General features: G+C 43.0%; 1 protein-coding gene across 1 annotated transcript in view; it reads right to left on the reverse strand.

Moving 5' to 3' along the window:
* Positions 1-24,351, reverse strand: part of atp10b (ATPase phospholipid transporting 10B) — a 443,112-nt gene that overhangs the window by 37,572 nt on the left and 381,189 nt on the right. The window contains 2 exon segments of the mRNA XM_068043811.1: positions 7,706-8,309; positions 12,259-12,444. Coding sequence (XP_067899912.1) covers positions 7,706-8,309; positions 12,259-12,444 — 790 coding nt within the window.

Here is a 24,351-nt window from a genome sequence, read left to right on the forward strand (position 1 = left end):
AAAAACATCCCGAGGTGCTTCACAGGAGCATTATTAAACAAAATATGACGTTGAGCCACATAAGGAGATATTAGGTCAGATGCCCAAAAGCTTAGTCAGAGGTAGGTTTTAATGAGTATCTTAAAAGGAGGAAAGCGAGGTGATGAGGTGGAGGGGCGTTATGAGGGTATTCCAGAGCTTAGGGCCTAGGCAACTGAACGCGCGGCCACAAATGGTGGAGCAATTAAAATCGGGGATGTGCAATAGGCCAGAATTAGAGGAACACAGATATCTCTGAGCATAATGTCTGCGTGGGTTTTCTCCGGGTGCTCCGGTTTCCTCCCACAAGCCAAAAAGACTTGCAGGTTGATAGGTAAATTGGCCATTATAAATTGTCACTAGTATAGGTAGGTGGTAGGGAAATATAGGGACAGGTGGGGATGTTTGGTAGGAATATGGGATTAGTGTAGGATTAGTATAAATGGGTGGCTGATGTTCGGCACAGACTCGGTGGGCCGAAGGGCCTGTTTCAGTGCTGTATCTCTAATCTAATTGTGAGGCTCACCCCCAGGGCATCTCAACCCTTTGCAAAAGACTAACATGTTTATGTCATCAATTAAATTGGGAACAGTACCATATCTGACCTCGGTTAGAAAATTGAAAAGGTTAGACAATTTTTAGGGCAAGGAAAAGGCCATCAGACTCTAAAAGCTAATTTCTTCAAAGCATCAATGCTTTTTCTGAAAATAACTCCATCTACTTTCCTTCTCATTAAATTCTTCCAGTTCTTCCTCTGTTCACAAATGCATTAGGTTGCTTCTTGAACATTTAGACTGTCAGTTTCATTGTCCTTTCCGCAAATATACTCCCCAGCTCTTTCACCTTACTCCTAATTTACAACTTGTCCCTTAGCATTTAAACCTTTTGCGAGTGAGCAATTTGTTTGGATTTTTCACTTCCCTTCACAGCCTTGAAAATTTAAATTAGACCACATCTGTTTCTCCAGTGAAAACAAGCCCAATTTTCCTTACAATTAAATTTCTAATACCTAATTATCTCTCAAAGGCACTAATATTCTATGATTAGGTGACTATAACTGCACACAGTGCTCCGGATGAGTGACTAATATCTTTTACAGTACAATGTCCTATTTTCCTACTTCTACTCCATTCCTCTAAGGTGGAGTCCCAATGTACCCACTAGGAATGGGTGGAACATGGGCTCATCATACCTGTGTGATTCCCAACATGGTGATTTCTCAAATTTTATATATGCTATTTTGCAAAGTACTCATCAAGAACCCAGTGCTTCCCCACAGACAGCAAATGGGTAATCTCAGGCTATGCTAACTGCAGCTCCAGGCAATTGTCCAACAGCTTAGAGGCCTGCTACCTGACCCGAAGGGACGCGATGACATGTGTCGGGTTCGGGTCAGATCAGGCCATGTCCAGGTCGAGTTGGGTTGGGTCGGGCCGGACACACATGGTAAGTGCTCTGCTGGTAAGTACTGAAATTAAAAAACTTACCTGAGCTGGGAGTCTGGGACAAAACTGCGCCTGCACAGTGAGCGAGTGATGTCACTATGACATCATCGCGCATGCGCTGCAGCTTCGTGGAGCTTCCCAGTCAGAAGGCAAGTAAAGGGATGGTCGGGTCGGGCTCGGGTTCAGGTCGGGTTGGGCTCAGAGCAAAATCGGAGGGACGTGGGCCGGGTCTACTGTGGTTCATTCAGGTTCGGGTCGGGTTCTTTTTTTCCCGACCTGAGCAGGCCCCTACAACAGCTGTGCTGGCACAATCCTGGGACAAGATTTTCACTCTACTCTTTCAACTGGACTAAGTATATTGTAAGGGAAGAAACTTCAAAAAAAAAATCAAAAAATGCAATCTTTATTCGGTCAGATCATAACCCTTTCCAGCAAATTTATTGCTGATCAGTCCAATCCTTATACCAGATTTCCATATTGCAGATCAGTTCCCTCTCATTAAATTTCTCACATTCTCGTTTATCCATGGCACTTTCCTCCATGCTCAATTCTTAAGCTGGAAGGATAAGTGAAAGGAAATTTGATTTCCTCAAAATTCTGCCATGATTGTGGAAACTGTTGTCAGAAGTTTTGGCTCAACACAGAGCTCAGAAGCAGTGTTGTCTCATCTGTTGCTATAATGCAACATAGGACTTACCCAGGCAAGTCTCACCAAAAACCTTTCTTCAGTTCCATTTAAGTGTGCTGCAATGGTTACCCATGGCATGGTACTATAGAGTGGTAAATTGGGAAGGGCTGTAGACTGGATTTTAACCCGATAAAAAGGATATGGGGTAGATGGAGGGAGGGCTTAAGGATGGAAATAGAAATAAAATAGCCTAAAAATGTAAAAACAAAAGAGCAAAATCCAAGTTATCATAGTGTTAAAGATAATATAAATAATTCAAATTCAGAAAACATCTTGGAAATAACCAAGTAACTGATCGAATACAATAGAAGTGATTAGAAAAAGGCATGTTGATAAGTTAAAACATGTGTTAAGAACATCATCAGGGTCTATTACTAAATTAAAGGTTCCGTAGACCAATACAAGTAGCATAAGAAGTAAAACAAATGAATTAGAATTGCAAGTCCAGCCACAGCTTAAGACAAAGTTGCCATCACTGAACAAGGTGAGTGTGAGTGCAAGATAGATATTTCAGGTTGTAAGGTCTTTAGAAAGGACAGGACAATTGGAAAAAGGTGGAGGAATAGCAATATTGATAAGGGACACTATTACAGCATTGGAAAGAGGGGATACCAGTAGTAAGGGTGAGCAGGCAATATAAGCACTTTGGGTAGAATGAGGAATAGAAAAGGATACTTTTATGGAGTTGCTTATAGACCTCCAGATAGCAGTGATAAAGTAATGGAATATACAAGTGCAGAAATACAAGTCCTGATGAGGCAAGGAAGGGATGGTAGGGTGAAGGAACCTTGGATGACAAGAGATGTGGAACAGCTAGTCAAGAGGAAGAAGGAAGCTTACTTAAGGTTGAGGAAGCAAGGATCAGACAGGGCTCTAGAGGGTTACAAGACAGCCAGGAAGGAACTGAAGAATGGACTTGGGAGAGCTAGAAGAGGACATGAAAAAGTCTTGGCGGGTAGGATTAAGGAAAATCCCAAGGCGTTCTACACTTATGTGAGGAACAAGAGGATGGCCAGAGTGAGGGTAGGGCCAATCAGGGATAGTGGAGGGAACTTGTGCCTGGAGTCAGAGGAGGTAGGGGAGGTCCTAAATGAATACTTTGCTTCAGTATTCACTAGTGAGAGGGACCCTGGTCATTTGTGAGGACAGCGTGAAACAGGCTGATATACTCGAACAGGTTGATGTTAAGAGGGAGGATGTGCTGGAAATTTTGAAAGACATGAGGACAGATAAGTCCCCGGGGCCAGACGGGATATACCCAAGGATATTACGGGAAGCGAGGGAAGAGATTGCTGCGCCTTTGGCGATGATCTTTGCGTCCTCACTGTCCACTGGAGTAGTGCCAGATTATTCCCTTATTCAAGAAATGGAATAGGGATAACCCTGGGAATTATAGACCAGTCAGTCTTACGTCAGTAGTGGGCAAATTATTGGAGAGGATTCTGAGAGACAGGATTTATGATTATTTGGAAAAGCATAGTTTGATTAGAGACAGTCAGCATGGCTTTGTGAGGGGCAGGTCATGCCTCACAAGCCTTATTGAATTCTTTGAAGATGTGACAAAACACATTGATGAAGGAAGAGCAGTGGATGTGGTGTATATGGATTTTAGCAAGGCGTTTGATAAGGTTCCCCAAGGTAGGCTCATTCAGAAAGTTAGGAGGCATGGGATACAGGGAAAGTTGACTGTCTGGATACAGAATTGGCTGGCCCATAGAAGACAGAGGGTGGTAGTAGATGGAAAGTATTCAGCCTGGAGCTCGGTGATCAGTGGCGTTCTGCAGGGATCTGTTCTGGGACCTCTGCTCTTTGTGATTTTTATAAATGACTTGGATGAGGAAGTGGAAGGCTGGGTTAGCAAGTTTGCCGATGACACAAAGGTTGCTGGAGTTGTGGATAGTGTGGAAGGTTGTTGTAGGTTGCAACGGGACATTGGCAGGATGCAGAGCTGGGCTGAGAAGTGGCAGATGGAGTTCAACCTGGAAAAGTGTGAAGTGATTCATTTTGGAAGCTCGAATTTGAATGCAGAATACAGGCTTAAAGACAGGATTCTTGGTAGTGTGGAGGAACAGAGGGATCTTGGGGTCCATGTCCATAGATCGCTCAAAGTTGCCACCCAAGTTGATAGGGTTGTTAAGAAGGCGTATGGTGTGTTGGCTTTCAATAACAGGGGGATTGAGTTTAAGAGCCGCGAGGTTATGCTGCAGCTCTATAAAGCCCTGGTTAGACCACACTTGGAATATTGTGTTCAGTTCTGGTCGCCTCATTATAGGAAGGATGTGGAAGCTTTAGAGAGGGTGCAGAGGAGATTTACCAGGATGCTGCCTGGACTGGAGAGCATGGCTTACGAAGAAAGGTTGAGGGAGCTCGGGCTTTTCTCATTGGAGCGTAGAAGGATGAGAGGTGACTTGATAGAGGGGTACAAGATGATGAGAGGCATAGATAGAGTGGATAGCCAGAGACTTTTTCCCAGGGTGGAAAGGGCTATCACCACGGGGCATAATTTTAAGGTGATTGGAGGAAGGATTCGGGGAGATGTTAGAGGTAGGTTCTTTACACAGAGAGTGGTGGGTGCGTGGAATGCACTGCCAGCGGTGGTAGTAGAAGCAGATACATTAGGGACATTTAAGCGACTCTTGGATAGGTACATGGATGATAGTAGTATGAAGGGGATGTAGGTAGTTTGATGCTAGAGTAGATTGAAGGTTCGGCACAACATCGTGGGCCGAAGGGCCTGTACTGTGCTGTACTATGTTCTAAATCAGAGAAGCTTGTTGCAAAAGCAAAGTAGTTATAATGGAAGACTAAGTTTCAGGCTGGGAGAAGCAGAACAGCATGAGGCCAAAATGCAGCAAAATTCTTGTGTAATCAGGAGCATTTCTGGTATAAATGTGGGCTTGTTTTTGCTCTCAGCCATTTATTACACTTGCACTTACCCACAGACTTTCTATGGGATTTTGCACTGGAAAGTACTGTAAATCAGGGAGCCAATGTGGCACTGTGTCTTCAACAGGGAATCTGGGAATTGTGTGGCCAGGACAAGCAACTGTGTATCTCCCTAACCAATCAGATTGAAAAATCATTAATGAGCAGTGCAGTATGAACTCGAATGTCAGAATATTTAATTCAATGTCAAATCAGGTACAAAAAGTGAAAGAGAGGGAAAACAAGATAAGATTGAGAGAGAGATAAGGCAGAAAGAAAACATTAAAAGTTTTATTTGAATTTTTTGTTTTTAAAAAATCTCCAACAATAATTGAAATCTGAAGGAATGAGACTCCACACTAAGTCATGCCTAAAAAACTTAGCTGATTTTTTAAAACTAATGTTGTAGATAAGGAGTATCTATGGATGTTATTTATATGGACTTCCAGAAGGCTTTCAACAATATTCCACACAAGAGACTGTTTAAAAAAAAGAGCATATGGAATCAGAGGCAACCTATTGGCTTGGATAGGGAATTGGTGAGGAGGTAGGAGACAGAGTAGGGATAATGGATGTGCACTCAAGTTAGCAGGATCTGACTAGTGGTGTCCCCCAGGGATCAGCACTGGGGCCATAGCTTTTCACCATATTTATAAAAGACTTGAATGAAGAAAAATAGGGAGCTGTATATTTAAGTGATGACACGAAGTTAGGTGCCACAGTAAATAGTAGATGGGAGCAGCAAGTTGCAAAGGGACATTTAGTGATTAGGTGAGTGGGAAAAACTGTGACTAATGAAATTCAATGTGGGAAAGAGAGATCTCATCCACTTGAACCCAATCAGAGCATTTTTTAAATGGCAAGAAGCTAGAAATTGTGGCTCAGCAGAGAGATTTAGAAGACCAAATAAAGAATTCACTCAAAGCTGATGGACAGGTCCAAAAAATATAAAAAATTCTAATGGAATGTTATCCTTTATCTCAAGAGAGCTGGAATAACAACAACTTATAATATATAGCACCTTTAACGTAATAAAATGTCCCAAGGCATTTTATAGGTGCATTAAAAAACAAAGTAGGACACTGAGTCACAAAAGGACATATTAGGTCAGATGACCAAAAGCTTGGTCAAAGAGGTAGGTTTTAAGGAGTGTCTTAAAGGAGGAAAGTGAGGTGGAGTGGTAGAGAAGAGTAGGGATGGTATTCCAGAGCTTGGGGCCTAGGCAACTGAAGATGCGGCTAGATATTTTAGGAGTTTGTGGGGCTGGAGGAGATTACAGAGGTGGGGAGGGCATGGCATTGGAGTGATTTGAAAACAAGGATGAGGATTTTAAAATCATGACAATGCTTGACTGGGAGCCAATGTAGGTCAGTGAACATAGGGGTAATAGGGGAATGGGATTTGCTATGAGTTAAAACACAGGCAGTAGAGTTTTGGATGACCTCAAGTTCACGGAGAGTAGAACGTGGGAGAACAACCAGCTTAATACGAAGGGATGGAAGTTATGTTACAGTTATGCAGAGCTCTGGTTAGACCCCATTTTGAGTACTGCATGCAGCTCTGAGCACTGCACCTCAGGAAGGATACAATGGCCTTGGAGTGGATACAGTACAAATTTACCAGAATGATACCTGGGCTAAAAAAGTTAAACTGAGGACAGTTTGTATAGGCTGAGCTTGCATTCCCTTGAATATAGAAGACTAAGGCTAAGATAGAGAGGTCCTATTTTCTCTGATGCGGTATCCAAAATAAGGGGGAATAATCTTAAAATTAGAGCTAGATAGTTCAGGGATGATGTCCGGAAACACTTCTTCACACAAAGGATACTGGAAATCTGGAACTCTTTCCTCCAAAAAGCTGTCGAGGCTAGGGCAATTGATAGTTTCAAAATTGAGGTTGTTAGATTTTTGTCAGGCATTAAGGGTTATGGAACCAAGACAGGCAGATGAAGTTAAAAAACAGATTAGCCATGATTTAATTGAATGGCAGAACAAGCTCTAGGGCTAAATGGCCTACTCCTTTTCCTATGTTTTAATTCAGCAACTGTGTTGCATGGTTATTTGCTTAAAGACTCCTGATTTCACCTTCGGCTTCCTTTCCCATTATTAAGTATGGAGACAAAAACTGTGCACAGCGCTCTAGGTGTGGTTTCATCAATGTCCTATATAATTGCAGCATGCCTTGTTTGGACAAGAGCCCACAAAATTCTTTTCTTTTTCTAATTCAAAGGTAAAAGTCCCTCTTTTTCTTTCAAATCAGGCATAGCACTGCAAGATCCAAGTCATTAATCCACACAAAATCAGTGTAGACTGGGAGATTGAAAGAGGACAATATAAGTTAAAACCAAAGTCATTTATTGAAAAGTATAATTTCTAGCAGCAGTGTAAGTGAGGGATAAGAGTGGACCATCTTCCCACCACTACCCCCACTTCCAACTTTACTGAGCGCGTCTATGGGAAACATCAGAGCATGAGTAATTGCTGAATTAGTGATCTGCATCTTCGGAACCGTTTGAAGTTACTGGAAGCCTGAGTGAAGATCAGGTGCCCTCCTTGGTTCAGATGAGGTTAAAAGAAAGGCTGGAGGGTGAGTAGAGGGATTATAGGAGAGAAGAGAAAAATTCTGTTACCTTTGGCAGGTGCTTCTAATAAATCCATGATAACAGAATCTGCTCCCTTTGTGTACATAATAATCTCTTTAGTGAGCGGGTGCTTGACAATTACAGACATCCGTTTCCTTGTTGAATCAAATGCTAATGTGTGCAACAGTTCAAAAGTGATAATATCTCCTTGAGGTAGCTTTACAATCACTTGGTCAGGGCTCCGAGACAATAACGTGAAATTGTAAGCCCGAGCAGCGTGCACAAGAGCTGCCTCATCTGGACTTTCAGCTTCATAGCAGAACTCTGAATTGCCTTGTTTTTCAGCAGCTTCTTCAATAATATCATGATCGTCTCTATCAATGTTATTACCAACTTCTCCATTTTCACGTACATTATGGATAATGTCAGCCCCAGAACCAGCATCATCTGTTACACTCTCAGCACCACTCAAAGAAGTTCGACTAACTTTAGAGGATAGCAATGCTTTATTGCACAAACTCCCTGGTACATCGGAGCCAGATAGACTTGGTTTGGAAATTGAACTTGTGCGTGTCAGCTTAAGCTTCTGAAATAGTTGTTGTAGCTTCTCCAGGGAATTTGCTGAAGTTGTTGACAAAGATGAAGGCAACACCTAGAATTATTCAAAGAACTGATCAGAACTTGTCCTCTGATAACATGATCTACTTTGACAACATAAAACTGCCTGTTTTTATCCTGGATAATTCTATAATCTACAAAAATTTGTGTTTGATATTTTCTCTTCAGGCCCCAAGATTATACAACAGCAAAATGTACAAGTGACCTACTTCCTAGTCTCTGAAACTGGAAAAAAGTATTGACTGGGGAGCTATAAACATGTCTCAGTGGGGGACTTTTAATTTTTTAACCGGTAAGGAGCAGTGGGGTGCAGTAGCGTGCAGGAAACCCAAAAGTTGGAGTTTCCCCACATGCTGTGACGTTTTGACTCTGCAAAATCACCGACAGATTCCCTGCCTAGAAGTCAGCCTGATTGCCTGGATCAGAAGGGTCGGGGGAGGTGTCAGATTGTAGGGGCTGGAGAGGCAGGCCCACGTCGATCCAGCAGATGAGTGGAAAGGCGCTTACCTCCTGGCTGCAGGAGACTTCAACTTCCTATAGCTGCCAGGTTTCCCAAGGTTTATAAAACCTGGCTAGACAGAGTTAAATTTGAAATGGTGCATTACTGGGCTGAATTTTGTTGAGCTCCTGACATCGGGCTCCATGGCGGGGGAAGGTCAGAAGATCGCTGCGGCAGCAGCGCGCCACAGAGCCTGACGCCAGGATTGCAGGACGCAATAGTCCTGGCAGCAGCGAGGCTCTGTGGCGGTCCACCGCTGCTTGGTGACAAGAATCAGCTTTAAATATTGAAATAAAGGACATTAATACATGAACATACCATTACCCGCAATCTTACCGGCTGTCTGCGATTTTCCATGCAACGGCTGGCATTCCCATCCAAGGGAAGCACTCCCCAGGTGGGGAAGGGGGGGGACTTAAGATTCTAAGTGTTGTTTGAGGGGTGGGGGGAATCATGGGGTCAACTCTGCATTTCTAGTGTGGGGGGGTGGGGTGAAGAGAGCTGGAAGGGGTGACCTCTGCACTTTGTGTAATTGGGTGGTGGTGGGGGGGTGGAATAGAGGTCAACTATTCAACTGAAATTATTTTTTTGGGGGGGGGAGGAAACGGGGCTACCATTTATTTTCTGTGTATTGAGGGGAGGGGGGAATGGGTTACATTTATGTACAGTGCAGTGGGTGGGTGGGTGGGGGGGGGGGGTTGGGGAGGCGGGCAGAGGTTCCAGGATTGAACTTTTTTCTGTTTGTGCAGGTCTGGCTGCCCTTTAAAAATGGTGCCAGCGCCTGCGCAGAGGCAGCTGACGCTGTTGCCGGCGTCACAGAGCCTACCCCCGCCACGTGATTGGGGGGGAGTGGACCACCCTGCGTATGGACATGAGCTGCCGCGCACTAGATCGTGGCGCCATTGTGCAGACTGCCATTTTTTTCATTCAGCCCACTGTGTGGTACACAATTTCATTGCAATATTTAAATTGTCAAACTACCTCCTGACAGCAGGTTGTCTGCCTGCCCCCTTTCCCACCTCTGTTAATAACGGAAGTGGGCAGCCTCTGGTAGGCATTCAGACTTTTTAACACTAACCTTCCACCCGACTCAAACCCACTAGTTTTTGGGGGTTAAGACTACATCCCCTGCCACCACCACCCCCATCCCCTCAGTGTGTCTCTAAGAGTGTGCTCCCCTTTTGCAGCTTTTTGAATCTCTCAGTATCTTGATCCATAGCACAAGCAGATGATTTGCTTCCAGGCTTTTGAAAATGACTGCTAAGAAAAGTACACAGCAATGCTACCAGGTAACAACACAATATTTGAAATCAGGAATCATGGTTTAGAAAATTATAGGCAAGAAAAACATGCATCATAGAAATTTGTGTCAGAGCAGCTTGTCGTGGTCCACTTCCAAAGTAGATTTTAAACCAATGAGCAGACAGGAGTTTATAGCTTTCCATCAGTGTGCAAAGAAAATGTGCAAGAAAGTAAAAATAATCTCAATGATTTATGTCGTAGAAACACTCTCATTATATTGTAATTATTTTTTCTAACCATTTATAAAAGACTGGAAGAGAATAATGAAGCTGAATTAAAAAGTTAATTTCTGTGAAGAATTAACCACACAGGCTGAATTTCCCCCAGCTCGCACAACATTCATAATTGATTCATATGCCTTTTGCCTATCTTAGGCTTTTTGTAAATGATGGAAGGGATCTAGAGGCTAAAGCAAGCAATATTCCCAAGGTGGAAGATGGCAGTCTTGTTGATTCATGACAATTGGGGGGTTAATAGGCAGTTCAGGCTTGAACAGAATACAAAGATAATACAATATTCAATTCAACCTGAGTGGGAATCTAGGGAAGTTGATCGAGTAAGAAACAGAGATACTAGTGAATGTTTAATCGAGTCATTTCAGTTTTTCAGTGTCGGGCTGTAAGAAAATTGCCAGGACTTGATGTTGGAGAAGCATTGGGATAATATAGCAACAACTCTGGAGTCAGTGTTGCTGGTGCAGTTGGTGTCATCAGCATACATGTAAGCCAGCCATTGTGACTGCAGATGATATCACTGAAGGGTAGCAGCTGGACGATGAATAGGTGGGGATGGCTTGCTGTGACCATGCGGGCACAGGAGGATAAAATGCTAGAGCAGCTGTGGTAACCATATTGGACAGACCAAAGTGCAGCAATGAGAGGTGAATGACATTTTTTATGTGAGGAGGTCATTGACTGTAAACTTTCTGATCTACTACATGCTACTCAAGCAACTTGAAAAGTGTCAGATGAATTCATGTGTTCGTGAGTTTCGTTGCTAAAGGGGAAGCTGTCCTGGTCCTGGAACTCTGACTGGATCTATAGAGCTACCTCCTTGGCTAGCAACAGGTGCAGTCAGACTCCTTCTGACGTAAGCACAACTGCCTCTGTGCACTCCTGTGGAAGTTATCAAGTAGCTTACTGAGGCCAAGAGAAATTGCCAAAAGAATGGCATCCTGTGACAAATGGTTAAATTGAGAGTTCTTCAGTAGTAGGGGATGAAAAAAGTGAAATAAACTGAAAAATGTGAATTCTAAATGGGAAAATCTACACCGAACTTAACACAACAAAAACTCCACATCTAAAATAATAGGTCATACTCAAAGATCAGTATTATGTACCTTTAAGAAGTTTGCTTTCAAAGGCCAGGTAGGGAGTTTAAAAATGTGCCTGGTTTTATATAGATCTTTGGAGGATGTCATTACATTTTTGGGGAAAATTATAGGAGAGGAAGCCATGATCTCAATTTACATGATTTCTACCCCTTAATGATGGCCAAACAAACCACATGTAACACCAGTGCAGCTGGCTAGGGGAAAAAAATGAGCATTGAGATCCAGACATAGTGCATGGAAACAGCCATCGTCCACAAGTTTCTGACTAGTGCAAAGCAGCAGAAAACTCACTTTATTTTTCAAAGTGATCAATTATTTAGGTTGTATTTTAAACCACTACAAAATTCAGAGTTGACAGAGAATTCAGATGTCAAACTGTAACAGGAAAGCTTAAACTATTAATGACACAATCTGAATCAAGATCTCTAATGTCCTTGAAATGCACTTCAGCCTATCTGCTGACATAAAAAAAGTTGAACTTAAAGTTGGAAAAAAGTGGTTAATTTTACTCATCTTTTTGCGAGAAGTGGGTTTTATAATAGACAGTAATGAGTGCAGGATCCCACAACATAATAAAATGACTAAAAATGAATTGCTATTTTACCATGTGATTTGAACTGCAATGACATTAAGTTTTATTATGTTGCCCATTCTGGAGGCACAATGTACTCAGAACATTTTATACTAGGAAGTGTACCATTTAAATTGATCTAATCTCCAATCTTTAACAAAATATTCAGGTTATTTCACTGGAGTGCCCACAGAAACTAGCGACCCTTACATCTTTTTCTTCTGCTATACACAGCTATAGAATAAATTTTAACAAATTAACCAATAGCATCAACTTACTCGTTGCCTTGGTTGTGTTGCTGTGGAAACCACAACTGTGTTACACAATGCCAAAGCCAGAAAGAAATCTATGATGCATGCACTTTCCAACCCAAAGCCAGCATTTAGTCGAGTCAACGAGTCCATATGAAGAACAGCATCATGAATTCTGTTCAACAAGACTTCATCAGGAATGATATCTTTCTCCTAAGACACAAACACCAAATAAAAAATGTAAATGGCCTTTTCTTTTAATTATGAATTCGATCATTGGGATGTGAGGCTAGATCCTGTGTTCATTTACTCAGTATAATGTCATCACTTACTTTGTCAGTTATTTGGTTTAATTCTAAAATAACTGAAATTTGCAGACTTTATCAGCCACATTTGCAATAGCTTAATTGTTGAAAATGAATAAGTGACTTGTATTCAAAGTTAAGCTCATTTCTAGAAATCTCACATAGACACACTGCTCACATCTTCATGTAATTTTATTCTACTGCAGTGTCTTACTCATGCTTTCTTACATGTGCCATTGCTATCTTGGCCTGGTTCCATTACCCCAGCAGGTACTGATAAGCTTAACATCTAACAATCTCTGCGATTATTGTGACATATACATTGCCAGCAACTGCTGCCTCCACTTATGCTACAGTACGGTGTTATATAAAACTATTTTAAAGTTCCACAGCTCTATCATTGTTTGCCTTGGGGTTAGGAAAGAGCTGACCAGAGGAGAGGTGGAACTGACATTTCTGATTGTGATTTAATGAACATATTTACATCATCGCAGCAGAGACTGATGAACAGAAGAATACTTTTCATAGTTACCAACTGTTGCATTTCATTTTGCCACCCCTTTTGGCAGTCTTATTTTCATATCATTGCTTGAAGTCTCAGTTTTAGCCATTTGGTTCCCAGTTTTCATAATTGAGAATTAGTTTTAAAAAAGAAAACATCCATGTATCTTGCAAACATTTTTTTGGAGCAATTCAATGCTAGATAAAATATATATTATAAAACAATTATAGGTGATATATTATAAAATATTTCAGACATATTAAGTATAAGATTTTACTTATATAGCACCTACATCATGCCTTATTTTCCCCCAATAAATATTCATATTTTATACAAGTATTATTAGTCTGTGCCATAAATATTCCACAGATAGCAATGAGGTAAGTGATCAGACTCTCTGTTCTTATGGTATTGATTGAGGAACAAAGCTGGCCAGGATGTCTTTGACATACTTTTCTCTAAGTTGTGCTGTGGATTACTAACATCCACCTGAACCATAACAAGTAGATAAGACCTCATTTACCACAGGAACTAAGGAAAGTTCCAGACTAGAAAATCTATCTGACCAGGCCCCAGAAGTAATACCTCTTAATTGCCCACACTCTCAAATGCTAATCTCATTTTTAAAAAAAAATTATTTTTACACCATTGGTCTCCAGTGTCTTCCATATTAGTCCATGCTACTCATACCCCCACCCATAAGAAAGACAGCTGTGGTCGAGTTTGAGTTTTCGGTCCAAATCTGTAAATTGCGTCAAAGTGCACTTGAAATTGCGCTGACTTTCCAATTTGAAGTTATGCTTCAAGATTCCACCCAAACTCATTTGTATAATCACAAATGTAAAATTTCCCATGAAATCAACATAATGGAACAGCGTAAGTGAACACAAATCGATTCGTGACTGGAAACAGAACCAATCAGGCTTCAAGTCAGGATGAAGAAATTATCCTGGGATGAAGGGCTTGTCTTCTGAGGAAACGTTGAACAGGTTGGGCCTATACTGATTGACGTTTAGAAGAATGAGACGTCATCTTATTGAAACATAAGATTCCGAGGGGGCTTAACAGGGTAGATGCTGAGAGGATATTTTCCCCTCATGGGTGGAATCTAGAACTAGGGACACAGTTTCAGAATATTGCCCATTGAAAATGAGGAGGCATTTCTTCTCTCAGAAGGTCATTACTGTTTGGAATTCTCTTCCCCAGAGAGTAGTGGAGGCTGTGTCATTGAATATATTCAAGGCCGAGTTAGACAGATTTTTGATCGACAAAGGAACCAAAGGTCATGGGCAGTAAGCAGGAAAGAGGAGTTAAGGCCACAAATCAGATCAGTCATGATCTGATTGAATGGCAGAGCAGGCTCGAAGGGCCGAATGCCTATTCCTGCTCCTATTTCTTATGGTCTTATAGGACCCCTCCTAGATACTTAAACGGCAATTTTTCCCTTCAGGGTGTGGTTGAAGATCAAAAAGGTAAGGACACTTTTCTCTCTCTGCAACGTTTTTGCTGCCATGTGCCCTATCTTTATTGTTTTAATAGCATTGATCTGATTGATTTAAATTAATTTTTTTAAGATTAAGTTTCAATAATAGTGACAAATAAATAAGCACAATTTGTTGGCCCATCCCAATTGGGTGCAATTGGCTGAAACTCATTATCCCGAGTAATTTGACCTGGGGTATGGCCAGTTTTGTGGGCAAGATCTGCTTTGGGTGAAGTGATTTTTGATCTGGTGTAAACGATCATGGTTAACAGAAGCATAAGTGGTTTTTGTGAAACACACTTGTGTATGTCAGCTGTAACTCAGTTGGTAGCATTTTTGCCTCTGCGTCAGAAGGTTGTGGGTTCGAATCCCACTCCAGGACTTAGCACAACAATCCAGGCTGTTGCTCCAGTGCAGTACTGAGGGAGTGGTGCACTGTCCGAGGTGCCGTCTTTCGGATGAGACGTTAAAGCAAGGTCCCGTCTTTCCTCTCACATGGATGTAAAAGATCCCATGACATTATTTGGAAGAAGAGAAGGGCAGTTATTCCCAGTGTCCTGGCCAATATTTATCCCGCAATCGAAATCACAAAAGCAGGGTGATTATCACATTGCTGTTTGCGAAAGCTTGCTGTGCGCAAATTAGCTGCAGTGTTTCCTGCATTACAACAACAACAATAACTACATTTCAAAAGTACTTCAAAGGCTGTAAAGCGCTTTGGGATGTCTATTGGTCATGAAAGGCGCTATATAAATGCGAGTCTTTCTTTCTTTTTATGTTAAATTCCATGATCCTTTTTGCTGATTTGGTCATTCGGTCAATTCTGCCTGGATTGCACTGATATAATGAACAGAAACAAACGGAAATTCAGCTCCCTGAAATATAAGCTGGGCTCTTTTCCTCATCTAATCTTTTTCTCCAGAGTATACGATTCCAATCTCTTCAGTCCATGAACATATGAAATGGGTAATAAAGCATTTCAGGATGCTCTCCTCAATAACTTCAGCTAGTTATCAGTGGCTTTTTTCCCCATGCAGTGCCTGCTTCTTCCTTGTTTTATTATAGTAAACAGAATTATACATAATATTCCACTACCTTGTACAACTCATTATTGTCTCCCAGTATCTTTGCTCTGTTCTTCAACTACATGCCTATCTGTTCCAATTGATGTGGCACACAGCACTATTGGTTTCAATGAACAATCCACCAATATCCCTCAATTCCTTTCCTGTATTGTGTTCTGTAGCTTAGACCATTTCATTTATAACCATAGTGTTTATTTCCTGTCCTTAGATTCATTACCTTAGATGACCTTTAATATGAACAAAATATAACATTTATCACCACACTTTGCTGACATCAAGATTCTGCTGTCCCTTGGTTCTTCCATCTCCTACTGTTTGAATATGTCCCAAAGAAAAATTGGCATCATCTGTCTCTGTCCCCAGCTCCAAATCATTTACATACACTCTAAGCAGCAGTGACCCCAGCATTGATTTCCTGTGGCATTCTGCCAGTTATCCCCTTGTCGTGCCAACACAGTTCCATTCATAGCCACCTTTTGCTTTATCTAGATTGGCCAAGTGTCAATCAGAAATTTGTCTCGTATTCCAGGCCTTCCTACATTACATACAAAATGTTTGTTTGGTGTGGGATTAAAAAGCCTTATAGAAATCTAAATATATTACATCCACAGGATCCTGATTTGGAATCGGTATGGGTGGAGCTAAGAAACACCAAGGGGCAGAAAACGTTGGTGGGGATTGTATATAGACCCCCAAACAGCAGTGGTGATGTAGAGGATGACATTAAACAGGAAATGGGAGATGCATGCAATAAGGGTACAACTGTAATTATGGGTGAATTTAATCTACTTATAGATTGGGCAAACCAAATTAGCAATGATACTGTAGAGGAGGAATTCATGGAGTGCGTACGTGATGGTTTTTTTGGATCAATACATTCAGGAACCAAATAGAGAACAGGCCATCCTAGACTGGATATTGTGTAATGAGAAAAGATTAGTCAACAATCTTTTGTGCAGGGTCCCTTGGGGAAGAACGTCCATAACATGATAGAATTCTTCGATAAGATGTAGAGTGAGAGAGTTGATTCCGAGACTAGGGTCCTGAATTGAAATAAAGGAAACTATGAAGGTATGAGGCGCCAGTTGGCTATGTTAGATTGGGGAACATTACTTAAAGGGTTGACAGTGGAACTGTTCCAGAGTCTATAGAACTTTGAAAAATGACCAATGCATCTACTATTTCTTGGGCCACTTCCTTAAGTACTCTGGGATGCAGATTATCAGGCCCTGGGGATTTATCGGCCTTCAATCCCATCAATTTCCCTAACACCATTTCCCTACTAATACTGATTTCATACAGTTCCTCCTTCTCACTCGACCCTATGTTCACCAACATTACTGGGAGGTAATTTGTGTTCTCCTTTGTGAAGACAGAACCAAAGTATCTATTTAACTGGTCTGCCATTTCTTTGTTCCCCATTATACTTTCCCCCATTTCTGACTGTAAGGGACCCACATTTGTCTTCACTAATCTTTTTCTCTTCACATATCTATAGAAGCTTTTACAGTCAGTTTTTATGTTCTCTGTAAGCTTACTCTCATACTCTATTTTCCCCTTCTTAATCAATCCCTTTGTCCTCCTTTGCTGAATTCTAAACTGCTCCCAATCCTCAGGTTTGCTGCTTATTCTGGCCATTTTATATTTCTCCTCCTTGGATCTAATACTATCCCTAATTTCTTTTGTGAGCCACAATTGAACCACGCTTCCTGTTTTATTTTTGCGCCAGACAGGAATGCACAATTGTTGTAATTCATCCATGTGCTCTTTCAATACTAGAGATAAGGGAGAACCAGTGGATGTAGTGTATTTGGACTTTCAGAAGACTTTCGATAAGGTCCCACATAAGAGATTAGCATGCAAAATTAAAACACATGGAATTGGGGGTAAGGTACTGACATGGACAGAGAACTGATTGGCAGGCAGGAAACAAAGAGTCTTTTTTCGAGTAGCAGGCATGACTAGTGGGGTACTGCAGGGATCAGCGCTAGGACCCCAGCTATTCACAATATATATTCATGACATAGATGAGGAAATTAAATGTAATATATCCAAGTTTGCAGACGACACAAAGCTGGGTGGGAGTGTGAGCTGTGAGGAGGATGCAGAGAAGCTTCAGTATGATTTGGACAGGTTCAATGAGTGGGCAAATACATGGCAGATGCAGTATAATGTGGATAAATGTGAGGTTATCGACTTTGGTGGCAAAAACAGAAAGGCAGATTATCTGAATGGCGATAGATTGGGAAAGGGGGAGGTGCAGCGAGACCTGGGTGTCCTTGTGCACTAATCGCTGAAAGTAAGCTTGCAGGTGCAACAGGTAGTTAAGAAGGTAAATGGTATGTTGGCCTTCATAGTGATAGGATTCGAGTACAGGAGGAAGGATGGCTTGCAGCAATTATGCAAGGCTTTGCTGAGACCACATCTGGAGAATTGTGTGCAGTTTTGGTCTCCTTACCTGAGGAAGGATGTTCTTGCTATGGAGGGAGTGCAGCGAAGGTTCACCAGACTGATTCCTGGGATGGCAGGACTGACGTATGAAGAGAGATTGGGTCAATTAGACTTGTATTCACTAGAGTTTAAAAGAATGAGAGGGGATCTCATAGAAACCTACAAAATTCTAACAGGACTGAACAGACTAGATGCAGGCAGGATGTTCCCGATGACGGGGGAGTCCACGACCAGGGGTCACAGTCTAAGGATAAGGGGTAAGCTATTTAGGACTGAGATGAGGAGGGATTTCTTCACCCAGAGAGTGGTGAACCTGTGGAATTCTCTACCAGAGAAAGCAGTTGAGGCCAAATCATTGAATATATTCAAGAAACAGTTAGATATAGTTCTTAGGGCTAAAGGGATCAAAGGATACGGGGAGAAAGCAGGAACAGGTTACTGAGTTTGGATGATCAGCCATGATCGTATTGAATGGCAGTGCAGGCTCGAAGGGCCGAATGGCCTACTCCTGCTCCTATTTTTTTCTATGTTTTCTATGTTTTTCATGGCGAACCAGATCTGTCATTTTGTTGAAGAGCTCAGTAAGTTTAAGTTCCCTCCCATAAATATTTGCTGACCCTTTTACCATGCCATGCCTATCCCGTATTTCAGGATACCTTCTAACACTTCACTCATGACAGATGGTAGGCTGACTGGCCTGTACTGGCCTGGATGATCCCAATGCCCTATTTTTAAAAGCGATGTCAAAATATCTGTTGCTAATGATTCTCTAAAAATAGGATTGACATGACTGATTTCACCAGACATTAAGTCTTCCTTTAACATTGTCAAACTGATCAGTAGCTGCTTTACCTGAAATTTCTATTTCTTTCATTACCTCCTGTACCACTCTGGAAATTCAACATTCATGCTGGGAAGACAGCTCTTGGTATCTCAACACACAAACATATTCATTTGGTATATTTGGTACCCTTGCTCACTTAATTCCATATTGCCTTTAGGATCTTCCAACCCCAATATTTTCTTTTCACCTGCTTGCTGCAAGTATGCTTATGGAATTTGTTGACATTTGTTTAAATATTCCTCACTATTCACATTTTCTATTTCAGCTTCCCCATCAGTTCTTTGACATTCTTCACCTGGCTTTTATATGCATCTCAGTCAATTGTGAAATCCTAAATTTATACCTTCGGGACAATCTTTTCACTTTTGCTCTTATTATTCACATTACTTCCATTGTTTCCCTGCTTCCCTGCTGATTTGTACCTGTTCTGTGTATGTAATACTTCTAAACATGTGCCAGGCCTTCCCGCAACTCTAAGTGGTGTTGTTTCATTAACTCATCCCTCAAAACTGCCTTTCTGAAGTCAAATGTTTCTATTGTACTCACACAGACAGATTCTCCTGTTTCTGCACCTGGGTGCAATAAAGAATCACAAACTGGATACAGAGTAAGGGGCCCAGTTCAGTTCAGTTTTCAGTCCATTTAAAATTAGCAAATGGAAAATCAGACAAGCTCCCTTATGGGCATCTGATCCTCTGCACCAGATTTTCCTCTATTTGTTGCCCTAAAATTATCCAATATACCCAGGTACAAGAACATGTCAAATTGCTCTGTTCTCCTTTCGATCATAAGCCCAGCCTTAAAAACTACCCTATTATAATCACAGTCATCAAGGTGCTTTCTGTCTCTAACCTGTTGTACTATCTCCTGGTTTATGCTTAATGCCAAATCCTGGTAGTATGCATTGCTTGAACAATTGTTTCATGTAACAATTCAATATTGTCTTTTCTATTTCCATAAAATAATTGGTATACTTGTAGTTTGTCAAACACATCATTCTTGAACCAAGCCTCTTGTGGCCAAGATACTGTGGCACCCTCTTAGCAAGGATCTCAGTCATTTTATTCTGAAGACTTGGAGTGTAAAATGCAAAAGTTTAGCACATAGGGCTGGATTTTACTGGCCCCTCGACGCGGTCGCGGCACGGAGGCCGGTAAAATGCTGCGGGTTGAGGCCCGCCTTGACCCGTGACGTCGAGAAGGGCCCGCCGCATACTACCGGCGGTGACAGGAACTCAGTGCGGCCCCCTGGCTGCACGGCGGTGGCACCACAATTAGCATATGGTAAAGAGTACTTAGCTATGCTGAGTATGCAGCCTGCCGCCTCTCCACTGACACTTCTGGATTTTTCGCTGAATGGGTGGCCATCACGTGCCGTCCAGTTCATGAATTGAAAAGCCGCTGGGTCCTGAGAGGCAGAAGTTGTCGCCAGCGAAGTTAAGTTCCGTTATCCAGGGGTCTCACTCTGCATTACAGAAGGGAGGAGGGAGGGGGGATATTCAGGGGTCTGACTCTGCATTCTGGAAGGGAGGGGGTCTGGGATTACTGGAGGGAAAGCTGTGCTGGCATGAAGGGAGGCACCGTGTACCATCTCTCCATGAACAGTGTACGCCCTTGCGTTCGTGAGGGAGCAATGGCACACGAGGCACCTTGTGTGTGGGGAGGGTGCCAGAAAGGGCATTAAGGTCATATGGATGGTGGGGGAAATCGTTTCAGCTGGTAGGATCTTGATGTGGTCATGCTGTGCCACTCTGAGTGTTGGCCAAGATGGGCAATGTCATGGCACGCCACATAGCTGATCCAGGAAAGGAGCTGATAAACCCATCAACACCAATCCCTGCCCTGTTAGGAACCTTCAAATACATGCAGGGTTCAACTTTATTTATCACATGGAAATAGATATGGCTCATCCTACATTGTGTGATCCTCTGCATGTGAGGATCCATATGCGCCAGAGGCAGTACTGATAGGCAGGGACGATCCACGTAAAAGCCCCTGGTCGTGAGCAGTAGCCCCCAAGGGGAGCCCACCATTACATTTGCCATGCATCTACAGGCCCCACATGACATGCCATCAGATGTTAGAGCACCAGTGTCAGAGGAGATTGTGCATATAGAGAGGGTGGTGACATCTCTCTGTGCCCTGCTCAAGGATGACCTGCAGCCCATGGGCTCCGGTGTACATCCCATGCCTTTTTCCCTCATAGTGGCAGTGGTTCTCAAGCCTGACGCCGCTGCAGCCTTTTAGGGGCCCATCTTTTAGGGGCTCACCTTTGTGAGGTCACAGTCAACAATGCGCCGCTGCATCAGGGGGGTCACCAATGCCCTGCATCGGAAGGCCAGTGAGTATGTCCGCTTCAGGACGGACTCTCACAGCCAGGTCTAGAGGGCCATTGGATCTGGCACCATTGCCGGAGAACCATAGGTTGTAATGTTCATAGACTGCACTCATGTGGCCATCAGGCCTCCCGCCAGGCTATCACCTGCAGATGTCACCATTAAAGGAGCCCTCTCAATCCAGGTGAAGCTGATATGTGAACACTGCAGATGCTTTATTCAAATGTGTGACCACTTCTCAGGCAGCTGCCATGACACATGAGTCTTGCACCAGTCCTGGCTGCCACCGCTGTTCACTGAACTGGCTCAGATGGAGGGGTGGCTTCTTGGAGATAAGGGCTATCCTTTGCAGACATGGCTCCCGACACCAGTGAGAGACCCCACCATTGCTGCAGAGGAAAGATACAATGCCAGCCACTGAGCTACATGAGCCACCATTGAGCAGGAGATCAGCATGCTAAAAGAGTGCCTCCAGTGTCTGGATGGATAGTGTGATGCCCTGTGCTATGGGCCGAAAAGGCCAGCTCCTTTCTTTGCTGCTCTGCACAACTACGCACCCAATAGGGGCCAGGCCTGGCATGATGAGAAGAGATGTCAACAGGATTTCTCCTTGGACTATGAGGACGCCGAGGACTTACAACATGAAAGACGCATAGGTGGGCAGATGGCACTCAGGGTCTGCACGCAGGGCTAGCGGTGAGCTAGGGATGTACGGAAGTGACTCATCAGACATCCATAGGAACCGACAGGAGCTCTGCAAGCCACACAACTCCCTCGCTCACCTGCTGTGCACCAGTCCACATCTGCAGCATCCCTGTGTAAACCATTAGAGACAGCAGCTGACTGAGCCAATGTCCATGTCACTGAGTCCATGGAGATGCTCATGAGTAATCCTTCTTTGGCCTCCTTATCTCGAGAGACAATGGATAAGCGCCTGGAGGTGGTCAGTGGTTTGTGAAGCAGCGCCTGGAGTGGCTATAAAGGCCAATTCTAGAGTGACAGGCTCTTCCACAGGTGCTGCAGAGAAATTTGTTTGTCGGGGCTGTTACACAGTTGGCTCTCCCCTTGCGCCTCTGTCTTTTTTCCTGCCAACTACTAAGTCTCTTCGACTCACCACACTTTAACCCCGTCTTTATGGCTGCCCGCCAGCTCTGGCGAACGCTGGCAACTGACTCCCACGACTTGTGATCAATGTCGCAGGATTTCATGTCGCGTTTGCAGACGTCTTTAAAGCGGAGACATGGACGGCCGGTGGGTCTGATACCAGTGGCGAGCTCGCTGTACAATGTGTCTTTGGGGATCCTGCCATCTTCCATGCGGCTCACATGGTAATGGTGGCATGGCAATGATGTTATTGTATACGGTGGCTCTCCTGAAAGGACAACGGTGCAAAGGGATATGACATTGTGGCTACATGCTGGCACACATCATTCACACAGAGAAAAAGACACACATGTTGGTGAGGAACGTATAGTGAAATATGTATTTACATTGCTGTCACCTCCCTGCATTCCCATTTGTGTCAGTGTGTTCTCTGTAAACCTCTGTAATACCTTTTATGGTCTATTTAAGTCTCACGTCCTGGAATGTGCAAAATTAAGATTATTCACCCAGGTGCAGCACGCCTACAAGAAGGAATGTTACACTTGAGTGGGAGAGTAGGATTGCAACTTCACAGGACACTGGAACACAGCAGGGTAATTATGTGGCAGCAAAGCAGAAAGTACTGGGGTGACTCAGCAGGTCAGGCAGCATCTGTGGTGAGAGAAGCAGAGTTAATTTTCAGGTCTGTGAACTTGAACAAGTTAACTCTGCTTCTCTCTCCACAAAAGCTGCCTGACCTGCTGGATTTCTGCAGTACTTTCTGCTTTGCTGCCAGATTGACAGCAGCCCCACTCTTCAGCAGTCAGGTAAGTATTTATTTGACAGCTGTCAGGAAGCAGGTGCTGGGGGCAATTAAAATGGGGCCCCAGCACCTGCTGCACAACTGTCAATAATTCTCTCACTGTGTCGAATGTCCCGCCTCTCCCCACATAATATGAGGACGAGAGCTCGGCGCCGTGATTCTAATGAGCCCCCGCAATTAATATCGCAGGGACTCTGTGATGGCTGTCGAATGCAGGAGCTGTGCCGAGTTCAAAGGGCGCTGCCATATAAAATTAAGCCCACAGTATTTAAAACAGATATCCATGTATTAGTTATCTTCAAAGCTTTCTGATCAGGCATCTGCCCTGGCCATCACATGAAGACTACCTTGGGTAAAGCCACCAATGATTGACTCACTGTCCATTACATACGACCATATGAATTAGGAGAAGTAGGCCATTTGGCCCCTTGAGCCTGCTCCCCCATTCAATACGATCATGGCTGATCTTTTTCTGTCTTGAATTCCACACTCCCATCTACCCCGATAATCTTTGATTCTCTTGCCTAACAAGAATCTATCTACCTTTGCCTTAAAAATATTCAATGACCCCGCCTCAATCACCTTCTGAGGCAGAAAATTCCAAAGTCGCACAACCTTCTGAGAAAAAATTTCTCCTCACCTCTGTCCTAAAAGGGCGACCCCTAATTTTAAAACAGTGCCCCCTAGTCCTGGACTCACCCACAAGAGGAAACATCCTTTCCACATTTACCTTGTCAAGACCGTTCAGAATCTTATATATTTCAATCAAGTCTCCCCTCACTCTTCTAAACTCCAGTGAAAATAAGCTCAGTTTGTCCAACCTTTCCTCATAAGACAATTCACTCATTCTAGGTATCAATCTAGTAAACCTCCTCTGAACCGTTCCAATGCATTCACATCCTTCCTTAAATAAGGAGAACAAAACTGCACACAGTATTCGAGATGTGGTCTCAGCAACACCCTGTTTACCTGAAGCATAACATTCTTACTTTTATTTTCAATTCCTCTCATAATCAAAGATAGCATTCCATTAGCCTTCTTTATTACTTGCTGTACCTGCATACTAACCTTTTGTGACTCATGCACTAGAACACCTAGATCTCTGCACCTCGGAATTCTGCAGTAATTCTCCATTTAAGTAACACTCTGCTTTTTTATTCTTCCTGCCAAAGTGAACAACTTCACATTTTCCCACATTATACTCCATCT

The sequence above is a fragment of the Heterodontus francisci genome, chromosome 12 (assembly GCF_036365525.1).
Source record: "Heterodontus francisci isolate sHetFra1 chromosome 12, sHetFra1.hap1, whole genome shotgun sequence".
Taxonomy (NCBI): domain Eukaryota; kingdom Metazoa; phylum Chordata; class Chondrichthyes; order Heterodontiformes; family Heterodontidae; genus Heterodontus; species Heterodontus francisci.